Genomic DNA, 14,131 nt, shown 5'->3' on the forward strand with positions numbered 1-14,131 from the left:
GATATTTGCTAAAAGTTGTCAAAATTCATTTCAATTTTGAATTAAATCCGAATTATTAGCAAATTAGAAAAAATGGTTCGAAAAATATGTAAATTATTATTATTATTCAAATAGCGCAAACAGAGCCTCAAATGCACAATAAACATAATATATATATATATATATATATATATATACAGACCCCCCCCAACACACACACACACACACACACACACACACACACACACACACACACACACACACACACACACACACACACACACACACACACACACACACACACACACACACAAGAAACTCAAAGAGTTTCATGCCGAATATATAATATAGAAACTATATAAAGTTCGGCGATTCCAAGCGTAAACAAATACCTGGACACTGCAGCAACTGACCCTTTAGGTAGTGCAAGCTGAGGTAACTCATATCAAAGGTGGAGCAAGATCCGATCACTATTCTTGATATTTACCCTTTCACATTATGGGTAAATATCAAGAATAGTGATCGGAGCTTGCTCCACCTTTGATATGAGTTGCCTCAGCTTGCACTACCTAAAGGGTCAGTTGCTGCAGTATCCAGGTATTTGCTCGCTTGGAATCGCCGAACTTTATATAGTTTCTATATTCGGCATGAAACTCTTTGAGTTTCTTATTCGGCTAAGAAACAATATGGGATGTAATATCCCTTTACTTAAATATTCTTATTATTGTTATCATTGTAACGCGCCACATATCCAGCTGGAATGAGTGACGCGGCTGTCGCTTACACCGTCCAAATATTATTATTCCATTTTATCTGCCTTTAATGTAATTATCCGCTTGTTTTCGGCTCCGCCAGCGCCAAAATTTCCCTTATCTTCGACTTTTGGTACTAAATATTTTTTTCGCGGAAATCATCTCCCCATGCCTTCGACAGTCTCAATATAAAATTTGGTCTCATTCTGTTTATTGGTTTTAGCAATAGATGCCTCCAAAGAAGGAAAGTTATTTTATGGTCAGCCTGTACAAAGACCATAAATTTCTCTAGTTTCATAGTTGCAGTGATAAGGAATGAATTATTCAACAGCTATTGAGAAACCTACACTCATCTCATTATCATTTAAACAGCATCAAAGGATCAACAAATGAAAACAGATTCACACCATAAGCGATAAGCCTATAGTTTTTTTTTTTCCCCTCTAAATTTCTGTATTTTCTATTCTATTTCTTTATGATGGTTCATTTCATTTAAAAGTGAGCGAATATTAAGTTCCAGGCTGGTAAATTTACCTTTGAGGGATAAGCATTTCCCAGGGATAAAGTCCGATGCACAGTTATTAAGTTTCACGTCAACTGGAAGAAATACATGCTTAGAAATTTATCTGTGAATAGAATTAACAGTATAGTTCTTAGGATGTACTGTTATTTTTAAATTACTTACTGAAGTCAGCCAGTTTCAAGCGCTAGTGGGCTAGTGGTTGTAACCTTTCTTCTCAGAAAGCAGGATTTTTTATTCTGAAAATTTGTCCACAGGTCAAACCTACAGTCAATTAACATAGAACCCTGGTCTCATAGAATCAGTTGCTTCGGCTGTAATTTAATTCCAAGTAAATCTAAACGTTTTGCGTAAACGTCTGGGCTCGAAACTATGCGTTGGTTCGTGATATACATTATCTGTTTCCTTTTCCTCTTCGGAATTTGATGTCACGGTGCCAATAAGTCCGCGGTTGAAGAAACGAACTTCGTGCAATTTCTGTCTTATTGCAGATGAAAACTTTCGATATAAGAAATTGCATATTTGTTTTTAGTCCCGTGTCCTTCTAAACTGCATGAACAGAGGCGGCAATCGCTTGTTATAGTTCTCTGTTTGGCACGTACAACTGAAGTGACAAAAGACATTCATTATTTTTTTTTTAATTTCATAATCCTAATATTTCATCTCAAGATCCATAGATTCTACGAAGACTTACTTGACTTAATCCCCGACTTTAATAATTTTAAAATAAGCACAATATACTTTTTTATGTAGTTAGTGAAACAAAGTTTGTATTCCCATAGAATAACTGCCAACCGCCACATATATAAAATAAATATGGTTTATTTGCACCTACATAAGACAGCGACGTTATGATTAACAAAACCAGAACTGTTAATCCAAGTCAATTTTGAACGAAGCTACTGAAATCGCCATCCCCAAACTAAATGCAGATCGCAGTTTGAATTGAGACGAAAGAGAGACTGTTTGGTTCGATTAGCAGGATATTAACAACAGTCTCCATTTGAATACTAAAATGGAACAATGTATTCCAAGAATAAATAATGCATTCCAGCGGAATCAATCTAATTAATCGAGAATTAATCATTACCTTTTACTTCATTCGAAATATCAACATGAAATAATGATAATTACAAATGGTTATTGGATTCCGTTTATAGTTCTGACAGGTTGCCATGTTGTAACAATTTTTCCACCAAAAGGAGGAGTCACATTATGAGATTTACGAAAGATAGATAAATAGAGAAACTAGTGAGCAGAACTAAAACATTTGATTCGTTTTTTCCAAGTTGTAAAGTGAGGTGACTATTGATGATAATTCCGAACATTCTTTGCATTCCACAACAGAAACTAAGTTTAGATTATAAATAGCTAGAAATAATAGTGTGAAATAAATATCCTTCCTTATATTTTACTTTTTTTTTATTTTATATTTCACACATAAAAGAACTACGTTTCTTTAAGTTTAAATTTCTTTTTTAACTTTACATCACAAACAGTAAGAAATTGATATAATTGTAACATGAATCCATTATAAATATCCTTCCTTTGAATATAATGACTTGAATATTGAATATACGTATTTGGTATATTTAACTGTGCCACTATAATAGATATTATTTGCAAATAACGTGGAAATATGTTAATTAGTGTGATGTATCGATATTTTCCAAATACACTTGTGTCCAGAACCCAAGGACGAACACTATTTCTGAAGATTACAACCGCAAATTCAGACGAATCAGCTTGTGCCAATTTGTATAACTGGCGATTTTGAGTAGAAACCGGGTACACATTCAAATTTTCGAATCGCGCGCAAAGAGATCATGTGGTAGCATTTAACAGAATAAAAGGTAAAAGGATACGCTAAGTGCATTTTGTTTCTCGGAAGCTCTTTTCGTGAAGGAATAAAGTTGCAAACTCGAATGCAGTGCCCATGAAAGGGGAATACAACTTACCTGAGCCGAGTTAAAAAGCAGGGCACCGGAGCCAGAAACACAGAATGGCTCATGGAGAAGGTAAGAGGCCCAAAAGAAACTTTGTATCCCCTGATAAAATTCCTCTCAGATTTGTACCCCTTAGAATTCCTCTCAGAGGCCGTGCTATGTCTTGAATGTCTTGTAATGTCTCAAAAACATCATCCATATGATTTCACGCGAGGAAGAATTATTGGAAAGCTTGAAGAAGGCCGCAGAATTGCTGATATTGTCAGATAGTTTGGAATCTCACATAGTGTTGTATCCAGGCTCTTGGCAGTCGGCAAACTAGCTTTCAGGTCGGCTCCATTCAAGTACAGGTACGTGAATATCTCGACAAACTGTCAAGACATCTGCAACAAGTAGGCCTATACGTCCGAAATCCTGTAGTCTGCGTCCCTTTATCCACAGTTCATCGTAGATCAGTATTCAGTGGTGTTGTATCCATAAAACTGACAAGACACCGATGGGCTAATGTACTCTTTACGGATGAGAGTCGTTTTAGTCTTTCCTCCAATTCTAGACGACACTTGATCTGGCATGAAAGTAATATTGCTTACCATCACGAGAATATTCTCGAAAAGGATGGATACGGCGGTGTGGGGTCATGGCGAGGGAGGCATTATGCTTAATGGACGCACCGAGCTACAAGTGCTGGAAAAGGGACTCTTATTGGTGAACGATATTGTAAAAAATTTCTTCAAAGTCATGTTCTATGGTACTGTAGGCGAAGAATTCATTTTTATAGATGACAGTGGCATACCACATCGTACACAAGACGGAGGGCATTAATCGATTCAAGTGGCCAGCACACTTCCCAGATGTCATAGAACACGTTTGGGGCGCAATAGGGAAACGCATTGCTGCTCGCAATTCCCCTCCAGAAAACAAACAAGGTCTTATCCTTGCTCTGAATGAGGTGTGGCCAGTTTGCCTCAAGAATTCCTGAATTACTTGGTGCTAAGCATAGTACAATGTTGTGAGAGCTTTTGCAGTTCGGGTTTGACATATTCCGTACTGAAATGTCTCTCTGCATTGATTTCTGTAAGCACTGTACATTAATTCCTTAACTAAGTCCTTAGGAAAATTGTAACTTTTGCCAAAAAACTATTGCAATTTAATTTATATGAAATTTATAACACATTTTTTTATGTCATATAATATATTATTATTCTGAAAATAACTTTATGTCCACATTTGGCTGTAGTCATGAAACTTTTTTTTCATATACAGGTAAAAATGTAGTTCGTCCTTAAGTTTTGGACATCGGTGTACAAAGAAAAACATTTGGTATTTAATTAGTTAACTAATTTATTTATTTATTATGGGGGGGTTCCGCTTTTTCCTCCTCCCCGTCCCTTAGTTGATACATACTTAATCCCTTATTAGAAGGGTTGAGCCCTCCTAATGAGGGATTAAGTATGTATTTATGACTGTAGAATCCGTGTGTGTTCACGGGGCCGGCTTGCCTGTTCTAGGGTACAAAACAAAACCGAATTTCCTGGTGAAAAAAGGCCCTACTTCCGTATGAGATCGGCTAACTCACCTTTAGTCGAAAAATACTAGATAAAGGTTCCTCATGTCTTGGACAGGAATCGAACCTAAGTCTTTCCGACCAAAGGGCTTCGTCTATACCGACTGAGCTACGGAGGCTCGATTATTTAACAAGAGACTTCCTCTCTCATCAAATTTACAAGTTTGTCATCCATCTGGAGGTGTTCGACTCACTACTTGAAGGAGTCAGTGCAGATTTTTATGCCTACTCCACTGATGGACATATGGCGCAAAACAAGAAACTGTCCATCAAAATAGATGTACTTCCTTCCAAAAGTTAGCCTAGTTAGTTGGATATCTCATTTGGATTGTATCAACACAGTTTGAGCTGCACAAGGTTTTCTGCCCAAAAATTTGAGAGCTAAAATTTCGCATTTTGCAACGTATTTTTCTTTTTTCTTTCTTTCTTTCTTTCTTTTTTTTTGTTTTCTATTTTTTTTAAAATTAATGTTGGCACTGAAAGGAGGAAGATTAATTCAATCATCATGATTCGAAAATCTCGGAGACCATTCTTGCCGAGTTCAAAACACATTTGTGCCATTGTTAAAAACGTTACTATATCCAGTCGCAACGAACTACTTTGTGGGACACTGCAACAACGGTAAATGCTATATCAAAGATATAAAATGCATTCATAAAACTATTTGATCACATGTCTTATATACATATGTTGGAACTAAATAGATACCTGATTGCAATTCCATTTCTGTTCCTATTCATAAATACTATTCACGAAAGCAGAGAAACAATCAAAGATCCAAATTTTTTCTTTCTCTCTGTCGAAAAGATACATAGAAAATAAAAAAAGTCATAAACGCCTCGTTTGACTTAATTTCTTTGATATTTTTACCTCTAAAGTTGTACATGATCCCCAGACATTCATAAAACGTTTTACAATTGAATTTTTGTATAGTGAAATCGTTCGTTATTCACTATCACAGTAATTGAACCTAGAAACATTTTTGAGTTTATGTACACTGGACAGTTTATTTATTGTCATTCTGTAATATATATTTTGTATTTATTTGCTTACTAAAAATTAGATTGCTCAAATTAATCCAAAATTCAGATGACTCGATAAATTTTAGAAAATATTCCAAATACCAAATTTTAATAAAAATCTATCCAGCTGGAATGGAGTTATTACATAAATGTGGATGGATAGTACCACAAAATCAAATTTCATAAATGCATAATAGTTTTGCTAAATGCACCTAAAACCAATTATTAGAATTAACAATAACTTAATACCAACTGTTAATTTTTTCCCTTTATTTCAGGCTATAAGCAGTTACATGAGAAAAGTGTGTAAATGTCATGGACTTTCTGGTTCATGTGCAGCGACTTCGTGCTGGAGACGACTTCCTCCATTCAGAGACGTTGGAAATAGACTGAAAGAAAAGTTTAACGGAGCTGCTAAAGTGATGGCGGGTAACGATGGTAAAGGACTGATTCCAGAAGGAATTACAATCAAACCACCCGAGAAAGAAGATATAGTATATTCAGAGGATTCACCGGATTTCTGCACTCCTAACAGTAAAACTGGGTCTCTAGGGACTCATGGACGCATTTGTAATCACACATCGATGGGAGTTGATGGCTGTGAATTGCTATGCTGTGGACGAGGTTATATCACAACCAAAGAATGGGAAAAAGTACAATGTAGATGTCGTTTTCAATATTGCTGTATTGTCAACTGTGAAGAATGTCCCAGAAAAAAGGCCATTAGCCGATGTAAATAGTTACGTTATTACTTTAAATCTCTCTCTCTCTCTCTCTCTCTCTCTTTCTATATATATATATATATATATATATATATTATCTATCTATCTATCTATCTTTGTTGAACATTCATGATAATGTTTCTTACTTATGTGTGCTCCTACTGATGTTTAACATGGTAGAGAAAAAACTTTCCTCGCTTTCTTTTTCTTCACATGACTGATCTCTTTCAGTCCTATAAGTAAACCAAGGATTTCCTATTTATATTTGTTAGGATGCATAGCATTTCAGTCTAATTTATTGATGTTTGTTTGAAAATGAAAGAGAAGTAAAGTTCTGTTTGATTCCGAGGATGCCAAGGAATCAACTCATGACTGGATCTGTATAAAACAGTGTAGAAAAATCATTTGACCTCTGCAAAACAGTGGGGAAAAATGGCAAGAGATATATATTCACGTGTCGTTGATTTATAAATTCATCTCTTTTGTTTCATATAACCACCTAACAATCTTGGAATGTGTAAACCTGACTACATCGAACTCATGCATCGCTTTGCTAAAACTGTACGTATTATTAGGCATGAATCTGATATTATATTACGATCTACACATCTTTGTAACATGTAAATACGAGTCTTTGTGCACATAGATATTTTCCTTGTAGTTTTTTTTTCTTTTGCATTTAAACTATGTACATTATTATTATAGTAATAAGAAATTTGACTAGCATCCAGAGTCTCATGTTACGCATCCATACGCTTGAGATATATCCTTCACGGGACCAATAAAAAGTGTTCTTGTTTGTTATTAAAGTATAGTACTAAAGCAGAAATCCGGTGGAGGAGATCATTAACAAATAACATTTTCGTTGATCTCTCGTAGAAATGAATAAGTGCTACTACTTAATAACATTATATCTATTGTCAGTTTCTACAAACAAACAATATATGAATTTCCCTGTGCAGTGCATTTATTACTATAATTTACTTGCTCTTGTGATATAGTGCATCACTAAAACACAAATCGGGCAAAATATTATCATGTGTGTGTGTGTGTGTGTGTGTGTGTGTGTGTGTCTGTGTGTGGCGTGCGTACTTGCGTTCATGCGTGCGCAATGAATGTTCATTTTATATGACAACCTTAAGAAACAATTTCTAAGTCTAACAACAAATGTGTTTTGTAAGTTATTTCTTAGACAATCGGATATGTGAGTTTGATATTTGTTATTTTTTACAAATAAAAGGATGCAATGCTTTGCCGTGTATTTCTTGTGTTAATTCCAGACAGTGTTACATGGCATTAAATTACGCTAGAAAAATGGCAAAGGTCATGTAACATTATAATGAAAAGCATGTACTCGTAGTAAAGAATCTGCCTTTCCTATTCTTCTCCTTCTTTTACTCCAACGTCTCTCTCTCTCTCTCTCTCTCGCTTTCTCCAAATCATAGCAACTGTTTACGTCTCGTCGCTTGTCAATCTAATATAAAGGTCCCCGAATATTTTTTGATAAAGGGCCAGATTAGCAATTTTTGTTTTCATTGAAGACCAATGATACTTCAAGTGGCGACTAATTGTCGATATATAAATTTATTACACACTCTCTCTCTCTCTCTCTCTCTTTCTTTTTCCCTTTTAATTTGGCAATTTCGAGATTCCTAATTCAATATTTCAGGCTAAATCCGATTTTATTAAATTTGGCAATTTCGAGATTCCTAATTCGATATTTCAGGCTAAATCCGATTTTATTAAATTTTATTTTCTATAATTGCTTATTTTCTTGTTTCTGCTTAAACTGTATTGAGCACTGTTATTGTGCTCAGACTTCACAATCTATTTCACGTTTAGCATTTTTGTTTTCGTGCATATCAAATAAAGGTCATGAAAGTAGGAAGAATCGTCCTTTCGCTTCTCACGCAAACATATTCGTTTATATCAGGTGAAGAAAAAATTTATTTACCCGTGCAATCCTATGATAAAATACTGCGATTATTATAATTAGAAGGAACTGCTTAAAATTAAATTAATTCAGCATATTTAAACTTTAAACTAATTTAATATTTTAAATTATGTTATTTAATTATAATATTTAAACTGTTAAACTTGTTTATTATTTATTCTTTGAAAACCTTATTAATAATTGTTTTTAAAAAATTATGTTGAAATGCATGAATTCTCTCATACTCTTTAAATTTACATGAGCAACATCATGCTTTTAAATGTTCCCAATATATTTAATTCACTTCGTATTCAACTTTTCCCCGCTTCTTTCGTCGATTCTTCCAACTAAAAGGGACACTGAGTGTTTTTTAAATAAATTCCGATCTAGGAGATAAATAAAAATGCCAATTGAAATAAATTAGATTAAATAAATTTTAATTAGATTAAAGTCTAGTCTGGTTGGTCGAGTAGCGCTTTCGCCCTCTGTTCGAATTCCATTGTAGCATGGATGTTTGAAATGTCTTTAGGTGTAAAATGAGTTTCACGACTACGTGTGAGACTGCTAACTTGCTTATTGAAAGCAAGGGGACTGAAGTGGTTTGGAAAAGTTTCATCTTTGACCTCTATAGTACGTTTTATTTTATTTTATTGTATTTCTTTCTTTTGCCGATTATCTATTCCTTAATAAAACCACATACTGATGATGAATTTACAATCTTAGTGGGTAAGATTTACATAAAAAAACGATAAGTTTATGCGATCATTCAGAGGATCAGAGAAAGAAAAGTACAAGGTCATTTTCAAAAGATATGATTTGAGTTTCTTGGGTATTTTTCAATTAGAATGCAAGCTCTATATGCAGTTTCAACTACAGTTCACATACTTCGCAAATTAAAGGGCTATATTATTATTATTATTATTATTATTACTGCGCGATACCTCCATGTCCGTGTGTTTGAAATTTTTAATTGAAGTTTAGGTGTAAACAAAAAGTCCACTGACTCAACATTTTTTTTTTTTTTGTGGCTCTTCTCACGCACGAAAGATTTTTGTAAAGCATTTTTTATACTTTTCATGATTTTTTTGTTGTATTTTATTTATTTTTTAGATAGTACAAAACCCTGCTCTAGTGACCAAACATGTTTCGAACCAAAGTCAAGCTTCCAGTAAGCGGGGAAGTAGTCTCACACCGCGAGATGAAATTCATCTGTCACCTAAAGACATTCGCAAACATCCATGCCTATGGCCCGATTCGAATCCACAGCATGTTGGTTGGAGAGCAGATACGCTTAATCGCTTGATCAACCAGGCCAGCATAACTGGTCACTAGAGTAGGGTTTTGTACTATCTAAAAAATAAAAAAAATTAAAAAAATCGTGAAAAGTAATAAAAAATGTTTAGCCCCCCCCCCCCCCATGGTATGAATGTACTATAGGTTTACAAAAATCTTTCGTGCGCGAGAAGAGCCATAAAAAAAATGTTGAGTCACTGGACTTTTTGTTTACACCTAAACTTCAATTGCAAATTTGTTAGCAATTGCAAAGATGCAAATGCTAACAAATTTTACGAATGGTCTCTTATGTTTCTATTTATTTTCGTAAAATTTGTTAGCAAAATCACAGTGTGCTTTAAGCGGTTGACCATCCCGAATCATACCATGGAACTCGGTTATTCAAAGACTTCGATTTAAAAAGTCTATATAAGCAAAAATGTAATTCAACACATTGTTCCTCCCATAATCAAGAGAAATCCTAAAAATAAATTCTCCAGAACAAAAAGGAATTTTTGTTCTGGAGGATTGAATATTCCTTGTAAACTGCACAAAACCTTCGGCGCATACATTCAGTTTAGGGACATACTAAATGCTCATTAGCCTTTTATGCTTTGGAATAATCTGAAAATAATAATACTGTGAAGAAAAGATGGAAGTCTATGTGTAGAATAATTCATAATAAATTCTTTGCTGTTTGTGTTACTCTACGATCTAATGATTGCAACACTAATAAGCTGGAAAGCCTCCTAGAAAGACTATTTCAAAAGGGCTGCAAACTCTAGAGATTTCACATTTATTAAAAAAAAATTATAACTTCATTATGAGACAGCTTTGTATCGAGAAATTCAACTCCATTCTCTCTCTCTCTCTCTCTCTCTCTCTCTCTCTCTAAGTTTAAATATTTTGTACATTAACTAATGTTATGTGTCGAGTAGAATTTCCACGATAAGTGCACGATGTCTACGATATTGTGGAAAGTCTACTAGTAGATCTCCATAATTTACACTACATGTGCTGAACATTTCACGCAGACACGGTTCATTCAGGAATGATTACTGGAAGATGATAGAAACTTATCTCAATGAATTAACCTCCTCAGTCAATGAATCTCAACCTACTGAGTATCTCTGGAATGCGGTGAAACAAGATGTTCATAAGAGAAAACCCGCGATTAAATCTTGTTGAATTTCAGACCTTCATTATGCGTGCCCAGGAAGATATACCTTGTGGCGTTGATAGCAAGGTTCAACTAGTTTATTAGAGATACTCACCTACCAGAGTATTGATTCAATACTATTAGGTGAATATCGCTAATAAACTGACCACAATGCGTAATTTCGCTATGAAAATTACGTAATACAACATAAAGTTTAAAATAGCTAATTATGGTCTGAAGGTGTGGAAATTCACAAAGAAAACTATCTCAGACATACATTTTGAGGGATTAATTTACAAAGTTTAAGATAAAATTAGATGCAAATACCCATTCTGAAAGGAGCAGCCTATAGAAATGTGTTATTACACCCCCCCATATATATATATATATATATATATATATATATATATATATATATATATATATATATATATATATACAGGGTGTTCGGGATAAATTTGACATATTTATAATTAATTATATTTTTCCGTAAGTTACATGTATTAACACACACTTCTCTTCATTTAAAAGTTTGGACCCTTCTTCATTCATATACAAGATGTCAGAAAGGATGGATAGCTGGAACCCACCTGAATCATGGAAGAGAATAACTTGTATCATGATGATTCGTGCCCGCCATCAAAATAAGGATATTACGACTGCTGCCCAATGCTCCCTGAATACAGTAAAAACAATCAGGCATGAACTAGAGACTTGCAATGGTGACTACGAGGATGTAGCAAGAAGAACGATCCCTAGCAGACGATCTGATTGCGTTCGTACAGCAGAATTCCTCGCAAATCTGCAGGAACAGGTGTTGAAGAACCCTGGCATTGGAATTCGGGCTTTGTTCGTGGAGTTGCTAACTGTAGTCAAGCCCTGGATAACAAGGGTAGCCAAGGGTAGGCCGTATGTATGGCAGCAGGATTCGGCCCCTTGCCACACCTCTGGGAAAAGTCAAAAATGGTTGTCTGAAAATTTCTACGACTTCACCAGTCCAAATGTTTGGCCTCCAAACTCCCCAGACCTTAACCCCATTGATTATTTTGTATGGGGCGCAGTTGAAAAAGACACCAATCGCACTTCCAGTAATACAAAAGCCCAGTTAATGAATAAAATTAAAACAGTTTTTGCGGCCCTTCCCAGGGAGACTGTAGCATCAGCTTGTTCGAGGTTCCGAAGCAGAATTGAAGCTGTGATCGATGCTAATGGTGGTTATTTTGAGTAAATCTTGTTGATAGTATTGTAATTAACTCTGCCTGTAATGTTTTTTTGTCAATTCATTAAATTTAATAGATACAAAGAAGATTTTCTTTTTCCTTACGAAACTGTCAAATTTATCCCGAACACCCTGTATATATATATATATATATATATAAAATGATAAGCCTTTTTATGTCACGTTTGTATGTCACATTTTTTGAAACGTTTGGAAACTCAGGGGCTACCCTGAGTGTCGAATCTTCAAAATTCGAGTCATCAGAATTCAAGGAGAACCGGCCTACCAGGCAGGAACACGGGGGGGGGGTAGCCCCCCTTAGATATAAAGTGGATAGCGTGGGCATCATCTTGTGCGAAATGTTCAACACATGTAGGGTAAATTATGAACATCTACTCGAAGATCTTCCACAATATCGTAGACATCGTGCACTCATAGGTGGGTAAGTATATATATACAGGTATCCCTTGATTAACGCGATTAATAAATCCGTCGATGTTACCGCGTATATCAAAATCGCGCTAATCAAATATAATAATCAACGCTAAAAATTACAATTCGTCCATGATCGATTACTGTATTAATGATTAGTTTTATAAGGTACTCTTTTAGGAAAGATAAAAAAATGAATGCAAAGTAAATGTTTAATAAATGCTTCTACCTACGTTAGTTACTGCAATTTTTTTTCATCAAAGACATTTATCAAGAATCATTTAAACAACTTTAGTTTTTTCTTATCAGCATAAATCCACGATAACAAGCAAAATGACTCTCTAGACCTCGGCAAAAACGAACATTCTTCGATTAACATCTGGATCCATATCCATTACTTGCTGCTTAAGATTCTAAACTGAGAAATATTCCATCCTGCTCTTTAATTGTTATCTCCTTTGGAACCTCATCTTCACATTCCATTTGTTCGTTATCTTCATATGCGCGTTGTCGTTGTTCAATTTCAAGAAGATAGTTGTGGCTGAAATCTTTTCAATTTGAATACAATAATTCTTTAACATCTTCTGCATCAAAACCAAGGTCTTCACCAATTGCAACGATTTCTTCAAACCACGTTGTTCACAGGATTTTGAAAACCACCTAAATCATTAGCGCATTCTTGCAAAAGGTTTTTCCAAACAGCTATCATGCAGCTAGAAGACACTTGCTCCCACGAGTCATGAATGTTTTCAATTGCGTGTTTAATGTCAAAATTTTTCCAAAATTCTTGGAGCGTAATCGCATTTTCTCCCGTTGTTGTTTGCACCTTTTGAGAATGTCTTTTTAAGAAAATAGGCTTTGAAACTTACAATGACGCCCATGTCCATGGGGTTGTAGTAATGATGTCGTATTTCGTAAAAAAATAAATAATAAATTAATAAAACTTGCACATTCTCAAACAGATCATTAAGAGAATTTGGATGAAATTCTTTTTTGAATGAAAAAATTTACGAAGAACGTAATTTGTAAATACAGCAGAACAATTGGAGCGCGTAATACACCCAATTTTAATGCTTACTGGGAGAAATGACGTCGTCATGCTCACGACTTTTTTTTTTTTTTTTTTCTCACAGGAAACATTCCTCGAGGTTTGCATGTTTTTGCGTGGTAAATATAAAGGCGCGTTAATCAAAACTCTTGCCGCGTATATAAAGGGATTGTCGCAATTAATTTCGCTGCGTTAATCAAATCCCCCCGTTAAGCAAAACCGTATTAAGCAAGGGATACCTATATATATATATAACTAGTTTTTGGAAATTTGGAAACTCTCAATTAACTGAATTTATGCATCGCTATTCTCTCTCTCTCTCTCTCTCTCTCTCTCTCCCTCTCTCTCTCTCTCTCTCTCTCTCTCTCTCTCTCTCTCTCTCTCTCTCTCTCTCTCTCTATCTATCTATCTCTCTTTTAATGCAAAGAATAATTAAAATTATAATAACGGAATAAACTCACGTAAAATATTATTTATTAGTAGAATTTTCGCCTGAGTATCACAGGCATCTTCAGTACATGTGTAAAGCTAATTAAACAATAACTAACAGTTCCAAAAGGCGC

The 14,131-nt window shown here is 34.8% G+C and overlaps 1 protein-coding gene across 1 annotated transcript in view; it reads left to right on the top strand.

The window, feature by feature from the left end:
* Positions 1 to 7,757, top strand: part of Wnt6 (Wnt oncogene analog 6) — a 58,298-nt gene extending 50,541 nt beyond the window's left edge. The window contains exon 4 of the mRNA XM_090396088.1: positions 6,062 to 7,757. Within this exon, the coding sequence (XP_090252214.1) occupies positions 6,062 to 6,523 (462 nt within the window). The 3' untranslated portion in view covers positions 6,524 to 7,757. The remainder of the gene's footprint in view (positions 1 to 6,061) is intronic.
* The last annotated feature ends 6,374 nt before the right edge of the window (positions 7,758 to 14,131 follow it).

This window comes from Typopeltis vanoorti, chromosome 7 (genome assembly GCF_054136105.1).
Source record: "Typopeltis vanoorti isolate ZY-2024b chromosome 7, IOZ_Tvanoo_1.0, whole genome shotgun sequence".
Lineage (NCBI taxonomy): Eukaryota > Metazoa > Arthropoda > Arachnida > Uropygi > Thelyphonidae > Typopeltis > Typopeltis vanoorti.